General features: G+C 52.2%; 1 protein-coding gene across 2 annotated transcripts; it reads right to left on the reverse strand.

Annotated features, from left to right (window-relative positions):
- Nucleotides 1-148: 148 nt before the first annotated feature.
- PPP6R1 (protein phosphatase 6, regulatory subunit 1) lies at nucleotides 149-27,995 on the reverse strand. Of its 2 annotated transcripts, XM_008577956.1 has the most exons (24): nucleotides 27,958-27,994; nucleotides 16,741-16,973; nucleotides 14,146-14,332; nucleotides 13,924-14,061; nucleotides 13,764-13,829; nucleotides 11,726-11,838; nucleotides 11,510-11,623; nucleotides 10,810-10,972; nucleotides 10,568-10,720; nucleotides 10,353-10,487; nucleotides 9,867-9,931; nucleotides 9,620-9,735; nucleotides 9,439-9,524; nucleotides 9,183-9,272; nucleotides 8,987-9,084; nucleotides 5,354-5,411; nucleotides 5,087-5,262; nucleotides 2,139-2,278; nucleotides 1,859-2,039; nucleotides 1,659-1,729; nucleotides 1,451-1,532; nucleotides 680-790; nucleotides 518-589; nucleotides 149-413 (listed from the first exon to the last, which is right to left on the reverse strand). In XM_008577956.1, exons 2-24 carry the CDS (start codon nucleotides 16,965-16,967, stop codon nucleotides 410-412), a joined length of 2,646 nt encoding a protein of 881 aa, XP_008576178.1. In that variant the 5' UTR covers nucleotides 16,968-16,973; nucleotides 27,958-27,994; the 3' UTR covers nucleotides 149-409. The 2 variants fall into 2 exon arrangements, with proteins under 2 accessions (XP_008576178.1, XP_008576179.1); XM_008577957.1 differs by lacking the exon at nucleotides 149-413 and having other exon boundaries at nucleotides 514-589; nucleotides 27,958-27,995.

The raw sequence follows: 27,995 nt of genomic DNA on the forward strand, positions 1-27,995 counted from the left end.
GACGGGTGTGTGGGCGGCGGCCTTGGGACCCCCAATGCCAGCCCCCACTGGGAAGAGGGAAGGCTGTGCTTTGGATCCACTGGCCCACAGCATCCTTGCTTCCTCTCTCTCTCTTCCCTCTCTCTCTATATATAGAATATATAATATATGTATCTCTCTCTCTCCCTTTATTTGACTTTCTATATCTTTATTCTAGGAGGCAAAGCTCCATAATTCCACTTCTCAGTGCAAATGGGGGTGAATGGGGGCCTATCTCCTTGGCACCAGCCTCCTGGGAGTCCAGAGGAGAAAACGTAGGGACAATATGGTGATAGGGGTAATGGGGGCCCTTGTGGGACCCGCTCTGTCCCCACCCTGGGGATTCATGGGGAGGACGGAGGATTTGGCCACAGCTGCTGAGACTAGGCAGCTACCTGGGAACAGAAGAAGATACCATGTGAGGGTCCAGCAGCTCCAGCCCCAATCCTTCCCGCCTGCCGCCCTCTCCCCGACCGCCCCAGGCTGCAAACATACTCACTGGGAGCCCGGGGATGTGGGCCCTCCTGGGGCAGAGCCATTGGGCATCAGAGGAGGCTCAAGGGCCTGGGCACTGTCAAGGGAGAGAGGGGACACCCAGGAGTCACTTCCCGCCCCAGCAGCCCCACCCCACCCCACCCTGCATGGCCACCTTGCTGCTCACCTCTGGCTTTGGGGAAGACCCAAGGACTCTGGGCTCTTCTCCCACTCTGTGGTCTGGGGGGGCTGGTGGGCCCCAGAGGCTGGGACAGAGGTAGAGGGGTCTCTGGTTGCACTGTGGGCAAGAGACCAGTGTGGCTGTTGGCATCCACCCCCCACCTGTCACCCTTCATGAGGCTCTCACACCCCAGCCCCACCAAAGCCACCTCACGTGAGCGTACCGCCTGTCACCACCAGGAGAGAACCCACCACCACCCCCCGACCCCCGCCAGGGCAAGAGTGAGGATGGAGGCCGAACCCCAAGTATGTCCTCAGTGACCACATGGATGCCCATGAGGATGCAGAGTGTGGTAGGACTGGGCAGGACAAGCAACAACTCTTTTGTGCCTCATGTCCACCCCCAGGGGCTGGTCCTTACAGGAGCCACTCAGTCAGCAGGCTGAGGCCTCACATGTGGTGCTTTGCACACTTCTGCCCCTCCGGATCCTTTACACCCTCTGTGAAGCCCTTCTCGACCCCCATATCTGCAAGGGGCCCTGTGCACTCCAGGCCGTCCTACCACCTTCACATATACTTACTAAAAGAAGAAACAGCCCTTAGGGCACAGGGGTGGAGCACAACATGAGGCTGGGCCTGGGGGTCCCTCAAGGAGAACAAGACAAACCCAGGCCCATCTCAACAGGGAGGAAGAGAGAGGGCTTCTCCTGGCACCACCCTCACCCCTACACAGCCCCAGATGGGACCTGGCCCAGCAGCTACTATCCCCACTGGTCACCTGTCCAAGGAGCTGGGGGTGGAGTGCATCCCGTGGATGGTGGCCTGGAGGTCCCCAACACTGACCAAGGCCTGGCAGGGGGCTATGGAGGGAAGAGACAGGCCATGTCTCAGCCACTGCCCAGACCTGGCCAGGCTGCTCTCTGTGCCTACACAGCCTGAGGCAGCACCCATGGCCAGTGGTAGGTAGGGCATGGAAAGAGGCTCACCTGAGGGCTCCACTACTTTGCTGCCATCTGTGGATTCCTGAGGTGCTGAGGGGGGTGTGGGGTCCTGAGACCTGGGAGGTAAGAGAAGCAACCAGAGGGGGCAGCTAGGGTCAGCACTTGAGCCAAAGAGAAGACCGGGACCAAGTGAATGCCTCCCAGCCTCAGGATACCAGAGCAATCCCCAGCCATCCTGTCCTCACCTGAGCTGCAGAGCATCACTAGCCAGAGAGCTGGTCAGGCTCTGGGCAGGGAGGTCCTGGGGCATGTCAAGGAGTCCCTGTGGGGCTAGGGGCCCAGAGTGCAGCTCTTCCTCCCCAAAGATTCGGGGGCTAGTTGTGGTGTCCATAGGCACTGGGTCAAAGGTGGCCATCCAGCTGGGGCCTGGGATAGAGGTAGGGAAGCAGGGATAGTGAGCGAGCTTGGTAGCAGGCAGACCACCCCATGTGCACCTGATCACCCCATGTCCACCCGTTCACTCACCTGGAGGTTGAGGGCTGGGGCTGGAATAGGAGGGGGGCCCAGCCGCTCTGCAGGCTGCCCGGCTGTTGCCCTCCTCATTGTCATCCTCCTCATCCTCATCCTCCTCCTCTTCGTCCTCACTGTCGGTGCTGCCTCCACTCCTGCCCCAGAGACTGTCTTATTAGCTAGCTGTGCTGGGAAAGACCACCCTCACACCCTCTTTCTCTGCAGCACAGGGCCAGCCTGTGGCAGAAGCCTGCTGGAGGTGAGTCTTGTCTGTGAGTGAAGCAACAGATGATGACAAAAGGGACAAGGGGGAAGAAGCCAGCAGGGAAGCCATGGACAGCAGGTCAGAGAGGGATCCAGGGAATCCTGGTATGTGAAGACACTCGGAAAGGCCAGCAGCTGAGGGAGTCCCTGGTAACACAATGGGAATGAGAGTGGGCAAGGACTGAACGCAACACCAAGCACTACAATTGTCCCCACCTCACTGTACAACTTGGAAATGTGCCAAGCCTTGGTGGTGGCAAGGACAGACAGACAAGCTCACCAGCTCTCAAGTAACCTCCCAGCTGTCCTGGCCGGTACCTCCCAGCTATCACCAGCACTGTCTATCTCACAGGCCTTTCCACCACCTGAACCATCCTCTGAATGGAAGGGTTTACTTTACTCTTCTTCCAGCTAGAAATTCCGAGAAGTTAAGGGCAGTTGACTTTTGTTACTGTCCTATCCTCAGCCCTGAGAAACAACACCTGGCACCCATAGCTGCTCCAAAAGTACTGGCTGAACAGAGTAACATGTGACCCATGACCATGAAGAATATCCAAATAACCGAAATATCCATCAACTGAGGAAGGGTTAAGCAAACTATACTATTTCTAAAATCCTGAATGTGTACCATTGTTTAAAACAGTGTTAATGACTACTTTAAACAGAAAGTAATACATCTATATATAGCTAAAATTAAACTAAAACATTCAACAACCAAGGAACAGAGGGAACTCCCTCAACCTGATAAAAGGCATCTACAAAAACCCACAATTAATGACACACTTAAATGGTGAAAGGCTGGATGTTTCTCCCTAAGATCAGGAACGAGACAAGGATGTCTGCTCTTGCCACATTTGTTCAACACTGGAGATTAAAGTCAGGGAAACAGGGCAAGAAACAGAAATAAAAGGCATCCAGATTGGAAAGGAAGAAGTAAAACTACTCACAGATGATGTGATTTTTCATGTAGAAAATCCTAAAGAATCCACTACAACTATCAGAACTTACAAATAAGTTCAGCAAAGTTGATTTTCCACATACTCACAACAAACGATCTCCATTCAATGGAGAAAGGACAATCTCTTCAACAAATGATGCTGGGACAACTAGTTATCCACATGCAAAGGAATGAAGTTGGACCCCTACCTCATACCACATACAAAAATTAGTTCAAAATGGATCAAAAACCTAAATGTAAGCGTTAACACTATAAAACTCTTAGAAAAAGAACACAAGTAAACCATGACATTGGATTTGGCAATGAGACACAGATTCACAAGCCAACAACATGTGCAAGGATGTTCACAGCAGCCTTCCTCACAATGGCAAAGAACAGGAACCTGCCCAAAGGTCCATCAACTGTAGAACCAGCAAACGAACCAAGTCACATAACGGTACACCCTTCACACAGCAACAAGAACAACTGAAATCCAAACACATCGACAAGAGGGATGAATCTCATAAGAGGAGTGCTGAGCAAGAGATCAGACACAAAAGGAGATACCGTCTGATTATACAAAGTGGAAAAAGAGGCAAAACTGATCTACAAGGCAAAAAGTGAGGAACCCTTGAGAGGGAAGAAGGTGGCCGGCAGAGGGCACAATGGGTACTGGTATGGTCCTGCCCCTGGACCTGGGTGCTGACAAAGGGGTGTCCATTTGGCCGCCGACTTAAGATCTGTACACAAGTCTGTATGCATGTTACACATCAAAACTAAAGTCAACGCAAAACACCCTAACCCCCAAATCAAAAGTCACGGGGCAAAGCTCAAAGCTGTAGGCCGTGACTTTGTGTTCATGCTGGCAAATCTACATGGCATGAATCCATTTAATGACAGCAATTCTGGGGCTGGCCAGTACTAGAGAAAAACATACAAAGAGCTAATCACAGCCTGATTCTAGAGGGTTGTCATCATTTCTCATTTGACTAGAATTAGGGGAAAAAGAAGCTGTTTGGGACCATCTTACCCTCCTTTTGAGAGCTAACACGGGGGAAAGCAGAGTCGAGGGATGAAGAAAGAGAGACAAAGATACTTTCTGAATGCACCTGTAACAAGCTATGCCTGGAGGAAGGACCCACTCACTCTTCTAGCCATACATAAGGTATTTTTTCCTTTTTTTAGTTTGCTGTGTGTGTTGAATGTCCCCCAAAACTCACTGAAGCTTAATCCCCACTGTAACTGTTAAGAGGGTGGGAAATCCTATTACGGTAATTGAAAGCTGGGGCCTTGAAGAAGTAATTAGATTGTGAGTACTATGCCCTTGTGAATGGACTGATACATTCATGGAGTAATGGGCATGGTTCTGATGGCTTTAAAAGGAGAGCAAGTGAAGAGGTTACTCTCTTGCTCAGCCATTTTGCCATGTGACACCCTGCATTGCTGTGAATGCAGCACCCACCAACAAGGCCCTCACCAGATGTGTTCCCTGAACTTTGGACTTTCCAGCCTCCAAAACAGTAAGCAATAAATATCATTTCTTCACAAATTATCTGGTTACAGGTACTCTGTTATAAGCAACAGAAAATAGACTAACACATAACGTAACTCATTTGAATTAGATTTCAATCACTCAAAATTGAAACCACCCCCAACTAATACACACACCAATATATTTTATTTTTCTCATTCACTTCAGCCTGACCCCCGAGGCCCCACCATGCAGTAGGAGCCTGGAGAAGGAAGGCTGAGAGGGACTCACCGGACACCAGGGGGCTGGCCCAGGTGGGCACCCCTGGCCAGCTGGCTGCCCTGCCAGGCACCATCCTCACCATCTGACTCCCCTGAGCCCGGTCCCTCCTCTTCGTCCTCTTCCTCATCATCATCAAACTGCTGGATGCGGTCCTTGTAGCATATCTCGAGCAGGTTGGCGTTAGGCTACAGGGTGCAGGGGCAGGAGAATGGGCGGCACTACCCATGGTTCCCTCACCCCTCCACCCGCCAGACCAGGGCACGGGGCAGCACTCACATTCTCGTCATCAGCATTGAGGGAGAAGGTGATGTTGGCTGTCTTGTCAAAAGGCGCACTAGGAGAGAAGGTGGAGGCACAGTGAGACAGGGAGCACATGGAAGCAGCACAGGACAAGGCCACAGCCTCCTCATCTCTTTTGCTCAGTTAACACACAGCTGACCTTCATTACTCAAATTCTGTATCTAAAAATTCACCTACTCCCTAAAATGTATCTGTAATCTTTAAATCATTACTTGCAGAGCTCTATGGTCACTCGTGGACATTTGCAGAGCTGCCCAATGCATGCACACGTTCCCAGCTGAGGCTGAACCAGGTCACGCTCTGTCCTCTGGTCTCAGCCTCCTACAGGTGCCCAGAGGACAAGGACGAAGGGCACAGGCCATGCAGGAAGCTCCAGCTCTGGGCCAGTCAGACAGGCCTGAACCCCACTCTGGCACCTGTCAGGCAAGTCAGTTAATACTTCTGAATATTGTCTTCTCATTTGTAAAATCAAGGAAACAGAATCTACCTCGATGAGTGGTTTTGAAGATTTTAAGTTATAACTTATGTGAGACGTTCATATCTAAGGACATTATTTCCTCTAGGTGCAATGATTCAGGTTGGGCCAATTCAGTGTTCATAGTCACTTTGTACAACATAAGCTACTGCAGAAAACAAGGCTCAAACAGTACACCTGTTCAGCACCTACCCTGTCTCCATACTGTGAGAAGCCTCCAATTATACTAGCAGCCATGTGTAACTTAAGTAGAAATCAGAGAAAATATGCAAGTGAGACCTTTCTGTTTGCTAAAATCAGGGTATGTTTGGTTTTGTGGCTGACCTCCTTGTTTTGGTGAGAATATGCAGAGCTGAAGGTGAGATGGACCAGGTGGGTGCTACCCTTCTGGAAAACAACTGGCAAGACCTAGCCAAGCACCAACATGGTTCACTGACTCAACAAAAACTACTAGCCAGACATGACCAGAGCATGGAGCTAAGCACAATAAAGCCCATTTCCTAACCTCAAGACGCCTACACCCAGGGCTGAAGTTCTAAATTATGGGCAAAAGAATAATCTTTGGAGCTCAAACAAAACCCTCCTGCCAGGGCCTCGCCATTCCCGACATCAGGGTAGGACCCAAATGAGGTTTAATTATCTGAACTCCTCAGCATGAGGTCACTCAGCTTGTCCTAAGGTGCAGCATATCACTGGCACATACACTTAACCAGCTCTTGTTGCAACCTTCCGCTGCTGTAAAAAGCTGACTGGAACATCCGTGTGCATGCGCCTTTGCTCAGTTCTCTTTCAAACAGCCTCACAGAAATATAATTCCTGGATTAAGGAATTAAATCTCTACATTTTAAATACCAACACATATTGCTAAAACCAACCTGTCAATTTATACTACCAACAAAACCTACAACTTCTTTACAGTTTACTGCCTGTTCTGTGTCCTTTGCCCAATTTTTCTTTTGGATGTTGGTCTTTCTCTTGTTACAGGGTAAGAGCACTTTGTGTCTATGCAAGAGGTCCATGCTCTGTCCCACATGTTAGAGACACTCCCCAAATGATCACCTGTCTCTCAAATTCATGAAACATTCTGCCACAAAGATGAGTAAGTAATAGTTAATTCCTGAATGCTGACTTGCTGCCAGACACTGTTCCAAGCGCATGACAGACATTACTCACACACTTGGTTCTCACAACACCCTAGAAGGTAAGTGTCCTTATCTCTTTCCTAAATATAAATGCAGAGAGAAGCTGAGGCCCACACCCATGGCACACAACTGGTTCATACTACACTGGCCACCTCTCAGCTGACTCAGCTTCTCCTGCGACAGGAGCCCTGCAGAGCAGCATCTTCAGCTCCAAGATTATAAAAATATTCATCCGTATTCTATTCTAGAATTCTTCATGTGTTTATTTATTTTTTCTCATTTAAAGTTTTTAACCGCACTGGAATTTATCTTGGTGGAAAAGGAAGTAACAGTTTCATCCCAAAAGGGCAGCTACCATCCCAACAGCATCTACCAGTCAGTCAGTCCCTCCTCTCCCCATGATAGGGTCAGGTTTTCCCTTGAGCATCCTCTCCAGGGGTCTCAGTATGGGCTTCTGACCAACAATGACCAGAGGTGTGTGAGGCCCACGTGTTGGACAGAGAAGCAGCAAACACAGGACCTCACATTCAAATCTAAGGTACCTTTGTCCAGCTGTAAGCACAGAGGGGCTACAGCTGACTGTAGCTCATCATGTGCCCTGTAAGTTGTGCTGTGCAGGGACCATGGGCAGCCACGGGCAGTAATCTAGCTCCCAAGTTGACCGGCAATGTCCTGGGCCTGTCTCCCTGGCTGTAAATGGGCTCAGGAGCCTGGCAGCAACGGGTGGTTGTGGCGTGCAATGGGATTATAGCCCAGAGTGCCCACAGTGATGACACAAGCAAGGACCGCAAGCCCCATGCTTCCTGTCCCCAGCTCACCCCTCAGCCACCCATGTCATCTCCATCTGTTCCCCCACAGTCTGTCTGCAGGACGCCTCCATATCCTGCCCTCTGGTGGCAGTGTTCTTCGACTTTTTCCCAGTGACATGGACTTCTTCCTCACAAGTCACCTCTCTCAAGACCTCACATTTTGCGTTGTTCACTAAGCCTCTCCCTCAGGGCCTTGGGGCAGGGGCCTGCTGTGCCCACCTCTGGGGCAGACAGGCTAGCACAGCATGATGAGACTGAGGCCACATATGTGATCTGTCCCAGGCCGAGTTGGTTAGTGGTAGAACCATACTCAGAACCGAGGTCCCCAGGTGGATAGAAGGTAAAGGAACCACTGTCACTGTATCGGGCCCTGCCTTCCACAGAGTTGTCCCCCCGGCCACAGCCCTGCCACGGCTCCATTCCACTCCCACCTCCTGACCCCATCTCCCCACCTATACTCCCATGCTGTCTTCCCTTTGCTGCCTCTCTGCTGTCACAAGGTTGCTCATGCAATTAATTTTGTAAATGTTAGTAAAAATAAGAATAAAAATAAAAATGTTAATAAATTTTAATTTTCTCTCTGATTGTAAAAGCAACAGATGCTTGTGGCAGTAAATTTAGAAAACAAAGAAAAAAGTTCATGACCATGACACCAAGAGATGATTAATGTTAAAATGTTGTTAGACAACAAATACAAAAGAGCAGAACTCATTGCTGACATAAGTCTCGTCAGCCAAAGACCTCTGGAGACAGGAGAGGTGGACTCGTGTGCTCACCGACTCCTGACTAGGCCCCAGAGAGCATTCAGTGGTAGCCCAGCTCTGCCCACCATCAATTCCTGCATTCCGGGACTTACAAGCCTTGCGGTCTGACCCAGCTCCCCTGCACACTTCCTCACCGAGGGGCCCCCCAAGTCTGAGCTCCAGGGGTGGGAACCTGCTTGGCATTCTCAGCACAGAAGTGTTTGTGCCTCACTCTCGCCACCAAGGAGAGACTGCAGAGCCAGGTTGTGGCCTAACAGGAGGTGAACACACAAGGCCATAATAGGGCATGCCCAGGAGAGGTAGGGACTTTAGGCTGGGCTGTGATGGACAAACAGGTAAGCATGGGAGAAAGATGCACGCAGGCCCACTGCAGACAGGAAGGCAAGACAGAGCCCCAGCCTCACACAGCGAACACTCACTTCACACTTTCTTCCTGCTCCCCAAACTCCTCGTCATTGAAGCCAAAGTGGTCGATGAAAGCAGAGGTCATGCGCTGCATCTGGAAGTCCATGAAGGCCTATGGGGGTTGGGAGCAGGCAGGGGTCAGGGACCAGAGGGAGCTGGGCAGGATGAGGTCCACACCTCTGGCACAGCCCAACACAGCCCCAGGCCCACCTGCTGCAGCACAGCCTCCTCAGGGAAGTTGAACTCCTTGAGCCGGTCATCCTCATCATCGCTGGAGGAGTGCAGGTGGTGGGTATTCACCTGAGGTGGGAACATGGGCATCAGGGCCTGCCAGAGCCCCCAAAACAAGGATGGGGAAGGCAACGATGAGATGGAAGCTGAGACTGAACCAAGAGGGAGAGAAGCAGGAGAGATGAGGTAGGAGTAGCTGCTTCAAGTACCCCTCCAAGGAAGCTGGGGGCCTCACCAGATCCACCATGTTCTTCTTGTTGGTCTCTGCAAGAGGTCCAGACACAAATGCCTCCCAGTGCTCCTGCTGCTCACCTGGCAGCTCTGTTCAGGTAGGAAGAGGGCAAGCACATGAGGCACTCCTCGGCCTCCATTCCCCACCCTCGGCCCACCCCCCACAGGCCAGCCCCAGACCTCACCCTTCAGCAGCTGCCCCAGCTGCTCGGCATTAGGCCCCTTCTCCGCATTCTGCACTAGGGCGTTGGCTACTCTCGTCAGGTGGCCCATGTAACCTTTCCGCGGGCCACCCCTGGACCTAGGCAGAGTGGAGGCTGCAGCTCAGCACTAGGACTGGATGTCAGGGGTGCCAGAGCCCCGGCCTTATCCCTCCCCTCCACGCCACCCCTCCCTCCCCCCTCAGTGGCCCAAAGGCCAGCAGGCACTCACTGCACGTGATCATTCTCCTCCCAGGATGTCAGAATACGCTCCACCAGGCGGCAGTGCTGCAGTAGCTATGGGAAGGCAAGAGAGGGTTGGCCTGGGGTCTTACTTTAGCATGTGCTTTACCAGGCCCCAGGCTTGTCAGGGACAGGGTGGGCCCTGGCTGGGCCCTCACCCCCTCAGACTGCCATCCAAGTCTCTGGTCTTTCTACCAGGAGCATGTGGCATATGTACACGTGCAAGCACAGCCTCTCAAGCTTACTGGTCTGTCCCCACCCCTGCCTCCCACTCTCCAGCATCCTCTCTCCCACTGCCCACTCAAGTCATGGCCTTTGCTGCCTCTCTGCACGTACTCCCCAGCAGTGTCTCCCACACCCAGCCCAGGCACCAGCACCTGACATTGCCCAACAAATGGTGGCGGAAGGAAGGGCGAAGGGTAAGCATCTGGGGAAGACAAGCCCCAGAGGGAGGCAATCAGGGAGCCCAGCTCACATGTTTCACGACGGGGTTCTGGATGGGTGTCTCGGGTATGCTGTCGGGAGGGGGCCCTGAGCTCAGCATGGTGCTAATACACACCTCCACTTGGGCATGCAGGAAGTTGTTGAAGACATAGTGGAAGAAGAGGTCCTGGGGGAACACAGGCTGGCACCACAGAGGCCTGGCTCCCACACCCTCATCTCCTCCCACTCCCCAGCCAGTCCCCGCACCAGCATAGTGTTGGGCACATCCAGTGCCAGGAGCTCCTGTGTCAGGGCCACATCGTTGGCACTCAGGGCGCTGGCCAGGAGCTTGACCACGTGAAGCCGCATGTTGCCCAGTGGTGGAGCCAGGCTGCCCCACGTCATCAGCAGTGGCTCCAGCTGCAGGTGCAGGGGAGGTTCATTCCAGAGGACCACCCTTCCTGTCACCCCCCACCTCCCCCTAGGACAGCGACCCATATGCCCCTGACCTTGGGTGGTTCAAGAAGGAGCTGATGAAAGTTGCCAAGCCGTGGGCGCAGGGCATGCAGGGTACCCTCACTGGACATGGTGCTCTCCAGGTTCCCCTGGGCCAAGAGTTCCTGCTGCCCATCTACACTGCTGAAGAAGTTGTTCATGGCCACAGACTCAGACCTGCAGCAGAGGCCAAGGCCAAGGGCACAGTGAGCTCCAAGATGCACTTGTACTCCATGCACACCAAGTGTGCACACAGAGCACATCCAGAGCAAGGAACTGTCTGCTCTCAGGGCCTGCTCTTATCTGGAGCCCTTTGGACAGGTCAGATGAGTGGGGCAGAGACCAGGATGGGAGTGGGGAGTCCAGCTGGCTACAGTGTACCTGGTCCTCTATGGGGGACATGGGCAAGAGAGTATTAGGGTAGAGTGAGCCGCACAGTGAGGGCCAAGCCCTGGAGTCAGACAGCATCAAACCCTGCCCCTCCACCCACTAGCTGTGGGCAATGGACTCAGCCTCAGGTTCCTCACTTGTCAAATAGAACAGGATGACTCATCTTCCAGCACCAGAACGACCACCATGAAAGGAAACAAAGTGGAGGCAGCTATACCAGGGGCCTTGCATAATAGACACTGCAACCTTCCTCTGAGGCTCCAAGGGGTGGTGGAGCCCCAAGGGAGGGTCGGCATACACAACCTGTGGCCAGTGGCCCCTCACCTTGGCCTCCTGGGTTCCAGCAGGGTCAGCAGCACCTGAATCCCACTGACAATGACAGACTGGCTCTGCTCCCCCTCGAACATGTTGCTCAGGAGCTGCTCGATCGTCTCCTGCCTAGAGGATACAGGTAAGTGTCAAGATGAAGGGCAAGGACCCAGGAACCCCCCAGGACTGCTCCCCCCTCCCTGGGCCTTGGCACCCATCCTGCAAACCTACCTCTCCAGAGTGGCTAACAGCTGGTAGGGCTCTGGGCTGTCCTGAACTTGGGTCATCTGGTCCCGGCCCAGGCGGATGATGTCGCACAGGGACTGGGATGCATTGGAATGTTGCTAGGGAGCAGGGGAGAGACAGGGGAGAACCTGGTCAGGCCGCTGAGCCCTCCACAGCCTTGTGTCAGGACTAGAGGGGACAGATGGTGGAGAGAACGGGAACCAAGGAAGGCTTCCCAGAAAAGGAGACATCCACACAAAACCTGTACACACATCACAGCACTGTTCACACCAACCCAGACACCCTTCAGCTAGTGAATGGATAAGCAAAACATGGTCTATCTAGGGCCGGCCCGTGGCTCACTCGGGAGAGTGCGGTGCTGATAACACCAAGGCCTCGGGTTCGGATCCCACATAGGGATGGCCGGTTCGCTCACTGGCTGAGCGTGGTGCTGACAACACCAAGTCAAGGGTTAAGATCCCCTTACCGGTCATCTTTTAAAAAAAAAAAAACATGGTCTATCTATACAATGGGCTATTACAAAGCCATGAAAAGGAATGAAGCACTAATAAACACAACCACATAAATGAAACTTGAAACTATAATGCTAAGGAGAAGAAATCAGACACAGATGATCACATGTCATATGATCCCATTTATATGAAATATCCAGAACAGGCAAATCCATAGAGACAGTGAGTAGTCTGGTGGCTGCCACAGACTGAGGGGAAGAGGAATTTGGGAGGAACTGCTTAATGGGCACAGAGTTTCTTTTTTGGAGGGATGAAAAATATTCTAAATTGAAGGTGGTGACAGTTATGTGACACTGTGAATATACTAAAAGCCACTAAATTATAAACTTAAGTGAATGGGTTGTATGGTATATAACTTATATCTCAATAAAGCTGTCACAAAAGAAAAAAAAGAGAGAAGCACAAGCAGAGCTCTGGTCTATCCCATCAGGCAGCTGCTAGAGCTCAGCCTTGTGGCCCCCAAACCCTTTAGGGACTCCAGGCTGCACTTCAGGGCTCCTCACTGCCCCACAGCTCATAGGAGACACTCTTTCCCCTCTGTCAAAAAGGGCTGAATAGGGGCCAGCCCAGGGGCGCACTGGAGAGTGCGCCGCTTGGGAGCACGGCGGCGCTCCCGCTGAGGGTTCGGATCCCATGTGGAGACCGGTTCCCGCTCACTGGCTGAGCGCAGTGCGGGCACAACACCGGGGGTTGCGATCCTGTTGCCGGTCCCCGGTGCGGGCACGACACCGAGGGTTGCGATCCCGTTACCAGTCAGTAAAAAAAAGACAAAAAGGAAAAAAAAAAAAAGGGCTGAATGGTCATCACCCTCCAGGGACAGGCCTGGCTTGGGTGCTAGAACTGATTGCCCATGGCCCACACTGTGTGAGCCCAAGCTATATCTTCCCTCTTTCACCCACGGGCTATCAGAGGCCAAAGCCGGCACTGGGACATGCTGCTTCTGGTGGCCTCAGGGGTCTAAGGCTCTCTACACTCACTCACTCTGCACCAGGCTTTATGCTGAGACCTGAGGCCAGGATAACACATGGATGCAGGGCCGCACAACCTATTGGTGAGGATAGGGAGCTTGGGGGCCGGGGGAGGGCACAGGTGTAATCCATAGGTGTAATCTCTGAAGGACAAGCAGGGGATCAACTAGGAAGAAATGAAGAAAGAGCCACTAGGCCACAAAAGTCAGCAGAGACAAAGGTAGCAAAGAAGGAAGTGATCCCAGGGCTGGGGGCAATGGCAGGGGACCCCTCCAAAGCCTCATCAGACTAGACTCCTCAAGGATCACGTGCCAAATCCTTGGTTAACAAAAGAAACCTTTCGTGTGTAAACACTTCATCCTTTTTTTTTTTTTTTTTTGGTGGTATGGGGATCCAAACCCTTGACCTTTGGTGTTATAACACCACACTCTAACCAACTGAGCTAACCCCCACTTCATCTTTTATACAACAGGGGAGTGGTGGGGTGAGGAGCATTGATCTGAAGGGAGGAGGCTGAGGAAGGATAATAGCCCAGGCACTCACATTGTCGTCCTTTGACGGGTGGATCTGTTCAATCAGCCGCTGGATTATCTTCTCCTCATTGAGCCACTGAGGACAAGAAGGCAGGGCTCTGTTAGGTTCCTAACCTGCCTCCATTGGGACCTCCCCCACCTCCAGCCCTAGGGGAGTGGGCCCTCCTCACGTTGACGACGTCCTGCCGCAGCTGGGGCCGCTCCACACAGGTGAGCAGGCGCAGCAGGAGGTCCATGATAGCTGAGGTGCCGATGTGCTGCAGCAGCAGGTCCACAAAGTCATCCTTCTTCCGCAGGAAGGACACGAGCTAGGGGCACAGAGGGCCATGTCACAGCACAGGGACCATGGGCCCACGTCCCCCACCTGAGGAAGCTGAGGGAAGGGCAGGCACCTGGTCTGTTTTGCGGTTGATGAGGATGCCCATGACCTTACTGAAGAAGCTGGCAAGCAGCGGGTTGAGGCTGCTGCCGCTCTGCAGGAAGCCATAGAGCCGGTTCAAGAGGGACTCATCTGCGCCCAGGGCATCATTGATCTGGGGCACGTCCGAGGTCAGGATCTCGCAGGCCACACTGGGGTACCTGGGAGGCAAGCGTGGGCAGGCAGGGGCTCTGAGGGGGCAGGAGGCTCCACCTCATCCTTGCACCAGGCTCACGAAGAGGCACCACAGGGATAGGGGCAAGGAGGAAAAGAGGGCCAGGCTTCCTCCTCCTCCTCCTAACACCCAGCTATCCCCTCCTTGCTCAGAATGTACCATGGCTCCCCCCCTCCCCCAAGACAATGTCTGAGCTCAAGCCTGGTCCTGAAGATACTGCATTTTCCTGTCTCTCCTATCTCCTTGCTATCCTCAAATGCAGCATTGTGCACTGCCCCAGCTCAGGCTGCCTCTCTCCTGGGTCACTATCCAAGCTCCTCTCCCCACTCCACCCCCACAACCTTTCCAAATCTCTAACCTCATCTGCCTCCCTCCTTCAAACACTCACATGGTGCCTGACAGCCCCCAGGACAAGAGCTGCCCTGCCCAGCATGTCCCCCAAACCCCACAGGACCACAATCTCTAGGTCTGACCTGTAACTGTGCAGGACCCTGGAAAGTGGGCTCCTTCAGGCAGGGAAGGGACCACACGGGCCAGCAGGGTGCAGATATAAAAATGGAGGCTCCCACAGAGTCCCCAAGCTAGCTGTGAGCTACGGCCTAGTCCACAGCCCGGTAGACACTGGACAAATGAGGGTGGGTAGGCAAGACAAAGGCCCTAGGTACAGAAAGATCAGAGCAGAGGAGGAAGAGAAGACACACGGGGTGGGGGTGTACAGATGAACATCAAGGAGCATGAGGGATACTCTGCTCGCCCTGCCAGAGGTGCTATCAGCGGCAGCAGGGACCAGCCAAGCAGATGCACAGCGAGGCAAGAAGTGGCACGTATACCCATTAGGGCAAGAGGGGCTGGGCAGAGGGCACTGCCAACAAACTGAGAGGACAGACAGGAAGGGCACAGACACATGGCCAATGGGAGGAGGGGCCCGTGAGGGGCAGCAGAGACTGGAGCAGACACTTCCCAAAAACCCGGACACAGCCCTGCCTCTGGGTTCTGTCTCCCCCATGGCCAGCCCCTGGGGCGCACCCTCCGTCACACACAGGGCACAGCAGGCACCTCTGGCCTGCACATGAACAAAGCTGCCTCCACACCAGGCGCTCTGCCCAGCACCGGACATGTGTGGGTGGGCAGATGCAGCCACTGCCCCCTTGAGGTTTACAATACAAAAAAAGAAATTAACAGGATCACAGGTGAAAAAGATGCTGTCTGGAATTAGGGAATTTGCTTTAAAACACACCAGGAGCCCTGCAGGTCATCCTGCAATGCAAGGGGGAGCACTTGGACTCAGATCAATTGGGAGGGACCTCGCTATTTAATCTCAATGAAAAGAAAAAGACATGAAACAGCTTGGATGAATTTCCAGAGAATTATGCTGAGAAAAGCCAATCCCAAAAAGCTACCTATCATATGATTCATTTCAGAAGACTTTTCAAGTGACAAAATTGTATAAATGGAGGACAGATTAGTGGTTGCCAAGGGTCAGGGATGGGGTGGGAGGGAGGTGGGTGTGGTTATGAACAGGCATAGGAGAGATCTTTGTGGTATGGAAGTTCAGGATGTTGCTGTGATAGGAGACACACAAACCTACGAAGGAGATGAACTTAATATGCATGCACACAAACAAACAAATACAAGTAAACCTGGGGAACCTCATTTTGACAGGTGGACTGTATTGATGTCACCACCCTGGTTGCGATGCCCACTACAGTTTTTCAACATGTCACCACTGGGGAAACCAAGCAAAGTGTACTCAGGGTTTTTCTATTATCTCCTACAACTCCGTATGATTCTACAATCACTCCAATAAAGATTTCAACTGGAAAACAAAAACACTAGAAAAAAGTTAGGGTGACAGTTAGCAAACGAAGCAAGATTGGCAAAACATTGCTCCTTGTTAAAGCTGGGAGCGACCATGAGATTCATTCTACTAGTCTCATCTATATTTGTGTCCATCTATTCTATTTTGGCAGCTGGCTACCTATCTACCTGCTTATTTATTTATTTATTTTGGCAGCTGGCCAGTATAAGGATCTAAACGCTTGACCTTGGTGTTACAAGGCCATGCTCTAACTAACTGAGCTAACCAATCAGCCCTTCTCCCATTTTAGTTATATCTGGATAATTCCATAATAAAAAGCTTTTTAAAAAGCCGTATGGTGAAGTGGTCTGGAGCACAGGTGTGGTCTACACCCAGGCAAGCTGTGTGACCCTGTGCTGGGGCCTGGCAGCTCCCTGCATTGGTTTCCTCATCCCCAAACCAGATTTACTCACATCAACTGCACCTCAGGGCAACTATGAGGCTTATACCTTTACCAAAGGTGTATGTGAGATGCCAAGACGGCATGGGATGGCCCAAGAACCAGAGTTTGGGGTACTGGGGGTTGGGGGACTCACCTGTAGCGCAACCGCTCCTCACCGCTGGCTGGTGGCTCCTGGGTTACCCAGGCCACCATGGCCTGCAGGTGAGGCGGCTGCAGCAGGAAGTCCAGCAGCTTGCGATTGACCACCTTGCACTCCTGCAACACGTCCTCCTCGTCCAGCAGCTCGGGCAGGCTCAGGTCCTCCCGCTCCAGCAGCGTGTCCAGGTGCGAGCTTGTGTGTAGGTCAAACTTCCAAAACATGGCGCCCTGGGAGCACAGGACACACTCAAAGCTGTGTCAGATATGTCTGGGGAGCCCCCACCAGACAAGGCACTGACCACAGTAGCTAAGCACCCACCTCAGGCATAGCCTCTCCCCCACAAACCTGCACCCCCTCTTGGGCCCCCAGACCTGGCTCCTCACTCTCAGCCCAGGGCTACCCTGGGCTCAGCACCTCCATCACACATGCTCAGTGCTCCCAGACAGCCCCAGACCCCACCAGTTTCCCTCCATTCTACCCATCTCCTTCAGTCTCTAGCCTCCAAGCCACCCACCCCAGTAGTTCAGGAGTCACTTAACATCTGAGGTCACTTTTGCCCAACTCTCAGCGCCAGGCCTGGTGATGCCCTCTGGTGTGGACCACACAGGGCCTGCAAGGAGAGCCCAGACATGGTGCAGAGTAACCTCAGTCCCTGTTCCCCATGAAGGCCTGTGCTCCCTGTCTCCACTGAGCTTCTGGCTTCAGATTCTCTTCCATTTGTATTAGCTGAACAACTTTAAACACTCCATGACCTCCAGCGCACAGCTGCTGCCCGGCCCAGTGAACCACCCAAGCCAGCATATGAGAATAGGGGCGGTGGTAGAAGGAAGAAAGGAAGTCTCCAGGCTGTGGCCGCTGCCTGGACACCACACACACAAACACAACCCAATCATCCTCTCACCACCCAGCAGCTCCCAGGCATGGGACAGGGAAGAGGAAAAGTTGGGTGGGGGAGGGGACCCAAGCAACTCAGTACAGGACAAACAGCCTCAGCAGAGGAAGAATAAAGTGAGCTATCAACACCCAGCTCTGACGCAGTCCCCATCTGGGGCTGGCTTCTCAGCCTGGCTGCAGCCCATCCCCACCACGGCACAGGTAACTGACCAGCAGTAGAAGCAGCACACATGGAGCATTACCTAGATGCCAGGCAATTCTGTTTTAACTCCCTGGCCTGTACTAACTACTCAGAAGAACCCTTCAAGGCTTCCACACACTGTCGACTGTAGACCACACCTGTGTGCTCAGACACTGTGCTCCAGGGCTCCGCACATGCACTGTGTACACAACGTCAAAGTTCACAACTGCCTCCCAAAGAAAGTCATTCTGACGCCATCACACAGAATGAGCAGAGGCAACCAAAGCCCAGTGCCCAGTGCCTCTAAGGCCATCTGGTCCCAAAGGACAGCATTTATGGAGCCTTTCCTATAGGCAAGGCGCTGACCAGAGCATATGCTTGTTACCTACCTCCTGAGACTCTCACAAACACCTGAGGCAGAGATTGCTGCTGTTCCCAAGTCACTGGGGAGGACAGAGTAGGGCCAATAGGGAAGTCCTCAAGTGCCTCTTTCACAGGCTGTCCCCCTCCCACTCCCACAAGATCCAGCCATCTCCTCTGCACAGGCTTCCACTGTCTCCCAAGCCCCTGTGACCTGCTACCAAAATGCCTGCAGGCCCCAGGAAAGAAATAACCACAGATGTAGCTCCAGGCCCAGGGAAGAGAATTTCATGCTCAGGGAAGCAATGTGGGGCTAAAACAAAGTAGGGTTAGGACCTGCCTCATGCATGACCTCAGGCAGGTCTATGGCCACCTGGGCTTCCATCCCTTCCTGAAGCTAAGCTAAGCCTTGGTGCCAGAATCAACGTGAGAGCCTCCTTCATCTCCCTGCTCATCCACCCTCTGCCTGCCAAGATGACCACCCTAAGGCTCAGTTCAGGTCGGCTTGGCCACAACATTGCTCCCAGGCTGCCTCAACAATTAAATCTACAACAATACTGACAAGGGGATACTGTCAGTTCCTAAACCCTGGCCAAAAACAACTCAAAGTGAAGTGGAGGAAAGAGTTCAGTAACCAGAGAAGGCATGACAGAGCTGGAGGAGACAGCAGCAGACTCAAGGCCTGAGGTGGAGTGGGGGTAGAGGGGAAAGGCACTTGAGAGTCCCCACCCTCTCCTTGGGGCTTCCAGGTCCTAGTCCACAGCACACAGAGACTCACCCCATAACCCCCCAACCCAGTCTGCTTTTCCCAATAATCATTCTAAAGCACAAACTTGAGCACCTCACGTCCACTCTGGCTGAAAGCCCTGCAGTGGCTCCCTGATCTTCACAATCAGGACCCAGAGGCTCAGCCCCTGCCCACTCCCAACCTTTCCTCTGGCTGAGCCCACCCTCTACCCACTGAGTGACATGCAGCCCCCTCCAAGTCTGCACACCAGGTTCTCTCAACCCTGCCCTGTCCTTTCAGCTCACTGACTAACCTCCAGATCAGAGATGTGATCCCACTGCCCCCAGAGGGCCATGCCCAGTACCACCACACCCACAGTGGGCTCCAGTCTCCCTGGGCTCCTGTAGCCAGCATCTGGGGAGTGTTTCCTTCATACAGTGTCTCCTGTGGCCCCCCAAGGTCCCTGCAACACATGGCTGCTCCCTGGGCACAGTGCTGGATGTCCAGGCCTCTTGGGTTTTCATAAATGAGGGCATTTCCTGGACACCTCGGATGACGACAATGACACCAACAACTGTGGTGCCCCAGCACCTCCACTGTGCCAACCACCCTTCTAAGGATTTCATGGCCAGTACCTCAACTAACTCTCATAACCACTCCACCAAGGAAGGAATTGCTGGCCCCATTTCACAGGTGAGGAAACAGGCACATCACGGTAACTGCCCACGCCCAGATGTGGGGACTAGTGAGCAGTGGGACCAGCACTCAGCTCCTAGAAGGTGAATTCTCAGAATGCAGCAGCATTGTCCCCAGCCTGCGCCAACAGATGCTTACAGAATGACTGAGTTAGCTCAGTCCCGTGGCTCTAGCACTCACTCTACCTGAGGGAACAGCTCTGGCTATGGCCATCTCTGACCTGGCTCTCATCCTGCAAAGCTTTTCATTTCCAGCTGACCCTTTCTGGTCCTCAGGGGGACTTGGCTGGACAATATGCTCAGAGTCCACCTTGTCCCCAGTATCTAGCACTTACTCAACAGACCCCTTCTGGATTAAGTGTAGAAGGCTACGGACCTCACACCCCTCATGATCCTAGACATGACAGTACAGCCCACCACACGCCAATCACTGTGTGACTCTCAACCACTCAGAGGCCTAGGCTCTCCTCCAACCCCACACCACCAGAAATCTAGGGGCTTCTCAGGGGCTTCCCCATCCCTCCTTGGCCCAGATCCAGGCAAACATAACCCACCCCCTTCAATCCCCCAGGCCTCCCTATGCCTCTCTCCATCCTGTCCTCCACAGGCATACAGATGGAGCTTGCTGAAGTGAAAATGAGCCCCTCAGGACCCTCAGTGGCCCTCCATTGTTCTCAAATACCACCTCAAAATCCTACCCTGGTTCCTCCAGTCTCGCTTATGCCATGATCTGCACTTGCTCTGGCCACACTGGCCTGCTTCCAGAACACGCTAAACTCAGGTCCACCTCAGCAACTCTGTCCCAATAACTGATTTCTTCTCATCCTTTGGGTCTGCTGCCAAACGATCACCTAACAGAGGGGCCTCCCCCAACCAGCCTGACCCAAGCAGCCTCCAGTCCCGCTTTGTGCACTGCTTTGTTGCATCTCCCTGGGATGTGCATTCCAACCTGCACTGTACTTACCACTGTCTGGAAGTATCTCTATGACATAGTAAAGACAGTAACCACGTGCTTGTGGTACACAGGATTAGACTGAATGACTCTCATTCCTTCTAAAACCTTCCTCACTAGGTTACCTCAAGCACCTAGCAGAGAACATAGCACTATGGCAATAAATACAATATTAGCTGAAAGACACCTGTCTCCAAACCACCATGTTTTCAAAGGCCCTGCCCCTCTGAGGCAGGAGGCTAACGTACTTGTCAGGGCATCAATAAAGTAAAATCACTCCCACCGCCTGGTCCCATCCCCTTCCAGCCACTCTCAGGGGCTCCCTAAATCACGAGGTAAGAGGAGACACAAGATCATCCACGGCAGGCTAGGGAGGAACAGGTTAGCCTTCAGGGCTGAACCAGGTGTTGAATGTGTGTTCTCCCACGTGTTGGATGAGGACAAAAGCAACACTCCTTCACAAGGAAATACAGTGTCCCCTTCTTACTTGGAGAACCTCCCTGTGCAAGGCCGTAACTTCCCACTTTTGCCCAAATGCTAGACCTCAAGGAACGCTTCCCTACTTCTATGCCATTTAATAATGAGGAATGTGACAGACTAACCAGTGCCTGTGTCACAGATGAGAAAACAGAGGCTCAGCAAAGGTGACTCACCAGCCAAAGCACACTAATGGGGGGAGGAGGATTTCCTGATCTGGTGTACCTGGGACCAGAATAATCTCAAGGAGCAACCACCAAATTAATCATGATTCTGCCAATTTCCGGCCTAAGCCCATCCCATGAGAAGCAATGAGGAGAAGCTTGAAGCGGTGAGCACAAAGCCTCTTCTATGTGGGAGACTGGTTTCACATGGCAGTAAGGATGCCAGTCAGGTCAAAAAGCCACCCAAACCAAGTAAATAAAGAAACACACAGTGGTATGGTTCCAATGATGTAAAATGCCCAGAATAGGCAAATGCAGAGAGACAGAAGGTAGACTAGAGTAGAGGTGGGGGGATGGGAGGAACACAGGTAGTGACTGCTAACAGGTACAGGATTTCCCTTTGAGGGTGATTTTTTAAAAGTTCTAAAATCAATTGTGGTGACAGTTCCACAACATTGTGAGTATACTAACAACCAACGAATTGTGCATTTTAAATGGATAAATCGTATGACATATGAATTATATCTCAATAAAAACTGTTACCAAAAACACAAAAGCCTCCCAAGCGCTACTGTGGTGGGGCCAGGCTCAGGCCTTGCACTATGTCTCAGCCACCCCAGAGCTGACAAGGCACCAGCTGGCATGACAAAGCTCAAGAATCTGCCTTGGGGAGGTCGCCCAGGTTACTCGTTCCCCATCCCTCATGACCAATATCCCTGAGCTAAGTAAGCACCCCACCCCCCAACAATGGGAGGGGCAGCAGAATAGGGACAAGGCCAAGCCAACATCTGTAGAGAACCCATGTATCTACACTTTAAGGCACCTTTTCTCCACTCCACATCAAGACAACAAGGTGAAGAATTCTTATTATCCCCATTTGATGACAGAGTTCCATTTGGAAGAGGGGTCCAGAGGGTCAGAACCATATAGCAACCAAGAGGCAGAGTCAGGATTCTGACCATTCTAGACAACTTGTCCTGGTCTCTTGACAGGAGGTGGTAATTCTCACATCTCAATCCCACCCACTCACTTCTTTTTTTTTTTTTTTTTAAAGATGACCGGTAAGGGGATCTTAACCCTTGACTTGGTGTTGTCAGCACCACGCTCAGCCAGTGAGCAAACCGGCCATCCCTATATAGGATCCGAACCCGGGGCCTTGGTGTTATCAGCACCGCACTCTCCTGAGTGAGCCACGGGCCGGCCTTCACCCACTCACTTCTAAGGTACCTGGTTAGAGCGTGGTCTAAGGCACGCTACGGCCCCCACCCCAAAAAGTCCCTACCTCTGCTACAACCTCACCACCTGCTTCAGGGTATAGGTTGGTCTTCCCTCCCAAAGCTGACTTCCCAGACAACTGTGTTGGGAGCCACCAGAAGGAGATGGGAAGGTGCTGGCTAGCATGGGGTTTGGTGTCCAGGGGCCTCCACTTAAGCCTTGGACTCAAGAACCCAGGCAGCTCCTTGAACTCTCAACCTCAGGTTGCATCTCAGAAAATCAGAGTAGGCTAAAAGGATCAAATGCAACTGAGTGGTGGTCAACACCCTATAAACGTCAGTTCTCAGGCTCTAGAGAGAATGAAGATTAAATATAGAAATGAAGAAAAGCAAGAAAAAAAACTTTCCCTCACCACAAATTCTCAATCCGCTCCAGCCTCAAGCCCTGACTCTCAGCTCCCATATTCCAATTTAATAGAATTTGCTGGAAACCCTAAAAATCAGGAGAGGTGGGTTTTGTTCTCACTCTCAAACTGGATGAACCTGGGCCAGGCACTTAGCTTTTCTGTGCCTCATTTCCTTATCTGTGAAACAGGGACACAGCCATCAGGGAGGGCTGCCGTGAAAATGAGCTAAGGCAGATAGGTGGTCCTGATACAGGAGGTGCTTGGCAGGTGTGAGCCCCTTTTAGGCTGTCCCTGAGACCATGTCCAGACACTTCCAAGTGGAATGGGTAGGAGACAGTCACTATCTTAAGGGTGATGGTGCTAAAAATAGGAGAGAGACTCTACCGATTTTTCTAAGTGACTCAAGTACTCTTCCTCAAATCATTCAAATACTCTAGGGGCAGGCACCACACACTCCATCACCCTTATGCTTTGCAACTTTCAGCAACTTCAAGAAAACGGAAGTAACTACCACTGGTTTTTAGCGACCGTTTGAAAACTATGACTCTGGCTGCAAACGGAAGAAGGGGAAATTGTAAATGAGAAAGGAAGCCATTAAAAACGAAAACTACCTCTACCGCTCTCCCTCCACCAGCTCTGCACACTTGCTTCTGGTTTCTCATTTGCTGTGTTGTTGTAAGGCCTTCAACATCGGCTGTCCCCCTCAGGAGGCTACCAGTCCCTTCCCCTTACCCAGCTCAGGCAGGGCCTAACTGCAGCTCCACAGGGCCATCCCCACTACTACTGCTGCTGCTGCTGCTGCCACCCATCCAAACACAGCTCAGCCTGCCAGGGAACCCATGGGTGGGACCTTTATCTGCCAAACCCTCTTAACCTGCTCTGCCAAACCCTCCTAATCTGCCCTGGCATCCAGGCACACAGAAATGGAGGTCAAGGGCACAGAGGCCTCTGGGGACAGCCACCTGAGCTGCCCCAAGGCTTAACAGAGCCACCAGCATCAGGACCAGCAGATCCTGCTACCAGCATCAGGCCAGCCAGCACCCAGCTCCTTAAAGGGCCCGGCAGTTCAAACTACCTCCAACTTCCCACAATGCACAGTCAACTCTTGGCCAAATCTGGAAAGGGAGTTGGTAAGGGCAACCAAGGATGGAGTGATGGTAAGGGCAACCCCACAAATTCTGAATAAGACCAACAGTTTGTGACAGCTGCAGAACCCAATACCACCCGGGTAAGGTAAGTATCAGGGACATTCATTTGGGAGAAGGGGCCACTGAGGCCAGAAAAGTAGAGACCACGCCACACAGGACGACAAGCTGGGACTTTCCCATGGTTTGGGAAAGCCTGGGGGAGGGTCCTCAGTTAGAGGCACCGGTGGTGCCTCCCCTCCTGACCTCAGAACCACACTCTCCCAAGGGGAGTGGCAACTCTGGTCCAACCCCAGGGGACTCAGTAATTAGGAAACAAAAGAAACTTAGGGACACTTAGCCAAGGTCTGGGAAGGTGGCTCAAACACTCGCATTCAGGATTTATCTCCTGGATTGGTCACAGATTTAAAGGAAAAAAGGAAAAGATCAATGACTAGATTTTGAAATAGCCATTGGAGGACTGGCCAGTTAGCTCACTTGGTTAAAGCACGGTGCTGATAGCACCAAGGTACAGGGTTTGATCCCTGTAGCAGCCAGCTGCCAAAAAGAAAAAAAAAAAGTGAAGTAGCCCTTAGAAAAACAGGGGGAGAGAGTGAGTGTTACAGCATGATCTGAAGTCAGAATGGCTTGGTTTGAATCTTACCTCTCTAAAATGAAATCTCTGTGTGGCCTGGACTAACAACCTAACCCCACTGAGCCTCAGTTTCTTCATCTGGGAAAAACCTCACAGATGGGACTATTGTAAGGCAGAACTTCCTAAAGAAGGACCCATAAAACCAGTGTGTAAAGGGAAAACCATGGTTTGTCATGGAAAGGACAGCATGTCACCACCAAGTCAGGTGGGTGTGGGGCAATTATGGGGAAGCCTTCTCACTCTCACCAAAGCCCCCAAGCCTCTCTCACCTCATCCCTTGCTGCAACTCGCACAGTGCTCAACACTCGTGCTACACCTGACTGCTCTCAGCCCTGGCCAGGCTGCTCCCTCTGCCTTCCCTTAAGCTCTTCAAGCCTGACTAGCTCCTCCTGGGTTCTTCAGGCCTCCGTGCAGACACCAATTCCTCCAGGAAGCCTCCCCTGACTGTGTTAGGGATCTCCACAGTGCACCCCATAATGGCATCTGAGCCTCAGCTCTGTGACAGGATTTGCTGACCAGTCACCTGCCTCCTCCTGGAAGATGCCTAATACCCACAGTCTAGTAGAAAGCCAGGCCCACAGCTAAAAGTAGTCATTGAATTTATGAAAACTGAAACCAGAGGGGAAAGGTGATCTGCTAAGGACATCTGGCCACAGATCTTGAAGAAAAATCAGGGCAGTAGGGGGAGAGAGATGAGCAGGTTTTCCTCTAATGGAAACAAACAGTAGATGACCCAACAAAAGCTAACCATCAAAAAGATTAAAGTAGGGCCGGCCCGTGGTTCACTCGGTAGAGTGCGGTGCTGATAACACCAAGGCCACGGGTTCGGACCCTATATAGGGATGTCAGGTTTGCTCACTGGCTGAGCGTGGTGCTGACAACACCAAGCCAAGGGTTGAGATCCCCTTACCGGTCATCTTTGAAAAAAAAAAAAAAAAGATTAAAGTAAATCAAAATGCACAACTCACACAGCTGTTCATGAGTTGCAACAGAGCTGATAAGCCAAAACTATACATAATGCCCAAGCAACGAAGCAGGGTTTCTCCCTCTCCGCTGGATAGTTCTTTGTGGTGTGGGGACTATCCTGGGCATTGTAGGATGCTGAACAGCATCCCGGCCTCCACCTCCACCCACTAGATGCTGGTAGCATTCCCACCCACTTGTGACAATCAAAAATGTTTCCAAACATCATTGCCAACTGTCTCCTAGGGGACACAATCACCTCCCAGTTGAGAACCACTGCAATAGATAATCCTAAATCAAGGACAGGACTGGCCTGTTAGCTCAGTTGGTTAGAGTATGGTGATGATAACACCAAGTCCAGGTTTCGATCCCTGTACCAGCCAACCACACACACACACAAAAAAAGAAAAGATAATCCTAAATCAAATAATAATCCCCAAAACTACTGATTCTCGAGCACTGACTGTGCTTTGCATTCTGCTACAGGCTTCTACAAATATCGGACTTAATCCCCAGAAACACCTATGAGGAAAGTGCTCATCCCCACAGAGGACTTGAATAACTTTTCCAAGGCCTCACCACTTGGAGAGGCAGAGCCAGGACTCGAAGCTAGGTTTGTCTGACAAAAGGTCTTGCTGTAAGCAATTAGCCTTCACGGCCTCCTCATCATCCCAATCCCAGAACTAGAGTCCTGTGGTCTCATTTAATTTATACAGAATGATACACGCTGGGCAAACTTTAAAAAAAAAAAAAAAAAGACAGCATAGCATCTTAAACAGTACAAGCAACTCCAAACATCATCCACCACCAGTAAGTCTATGTGGCAGGGTGCAGCAAACATTCCCATATGTACTGTACATGTTACTACACAGGATATGTACATAAATTACTCGTGTGTTCTTCAGGCAATCCCGAGTCCTTGCAACATTTGCCTTGTGCACTGACGGTTAGACCCTCACCCTAAGTTGGACACAACCCTACTGCAGTTTCTATACAACTCTGAACCCAGTACCACATCTGTCAGACAACGAAGCTTCCTTTCCAGAAACATCTTGCCTTTCAAGCGGGTATTAACGGTAGTGTCTGCTCCCTCAGCATAGACACACACATGTGCGCATGCGTGTAAAACAGCAAGAAAGCCCCTTAGAGCTTCCATGCAAGGCCCTGGACATGCCCCTCTCCCTCCCAAAACATCTGCACTAAATCACACAGATGCCTCATGATTCCTCCAACGTTCCCACCTTCACATATCTGCATGTGTTGTTCCTTCCACCGGGAAGGCCCTTCTTCCCACTCTCCATCTGTCAGCTCCTACTCATCCTTCCTAGACAAAAAAAGCCACCCGTCCAGCCAGTCTCACCAGTCCCTTCTTTTCTGTGGCCTCCTGTAGCACCCTGAGTTACCTCTATCACAACACACAGTAATTGTGACTGTCCGGCTCTGCCTTTGTCTCCCCAAGGACCGGCCCCTCCTCCAGGGCAGGGCCTGGAGCTTATCACTCCCTTCCCTGTGTCAGTCTCCCTGTCCTGCCCTCAGCAGGCCTCATCTCACAGAAAGGAAACCAAGTGGCTGCCCCAGAGAACACTGGCTCCCAAGTCCCTCCTCTCAAGAAGCCAGACAAGCAGGAGCAGGAAAGCCACAGTCAAGGGAGAGCCCCACTCCAGTCGTCCTGAGCCCAAGGGTGAGAGTGAGAGAGACAATGGAGTCTACGAAGGTTGGCAAGAGTGAAGGGGGGGTGAGGCAAAGAGATGGAGGTGAGAGGGAAAGGTCTGAGGAGGAAAAGATATGGGTACCCCAGGAGGAAGAAGACTCTTGGGGGTGGCGGGAGAAGTGGGCCAGAGAAGGTAATGTGGGTCACAGTGAGAAGAGACTGGGAAAGGTAGGCTGGAGGAAGAAGCGGGGTGGGGAAAGGCCAAGGGGGAAGACACTAAGAGACTAGAAGGGGCACCGGAGGTGAAATAAGGAGGTGGGGGTGGGCTGGAGGGGGGAGGAGACTAAGAAACTTGGAGGGAGGGACTAAGAGGGATAGACTGAGAGACTTGGGGGGTCAGAGGGGAAGAGAGGGAAAGACCTGGGGAGGGGACTAAGGAAGGAGAGACTAAGAAGCTCAGGGGGTAATGAGGGGTAAGAGACTAAGAGACTTAGCGCGGACGGAGGGAAAGAGACTGAGAAACTTCAGGGGAGACTGAGGCGGAAGAGAAAAGAGGGCGCGGAGAGAGAGAAACCCCAAGGGGAGAGGGAAAGTTCAGAAGGAGAAAAGACCGGGACGGGGGTAGGGGGTGGCGGCGGGTAAGGCCGAGAAAGAAAAGACGGAGGAGACTCAAGAGGACCTGGAGTCGGGGGCAGATTTGGGGGGGTCTGAACTTCGAGGCAGGAGACCGCGATGCTGACCGCTCACCTGCGCAGGGGGGCGGCGGCTCCTCGCACTCGGGGCTC

The sequence above is a fragment of the Galeopterus variegatus genome, unplaced genomic scaffold (genome assembly GCF_000696425.1).
Source record: "Galeopterus variegatus unplaced genomic scaffold, G_variegatus-3.0.2 Scaffold1608, whole genome shotgun sequence".
NCBI classification, from domain to species: Eukaryota; Metazoa; Chordata; class Mammalia; order Dermoptera; family Cynocephalidae; genus Galeopterus; species Galeopterus variegatus.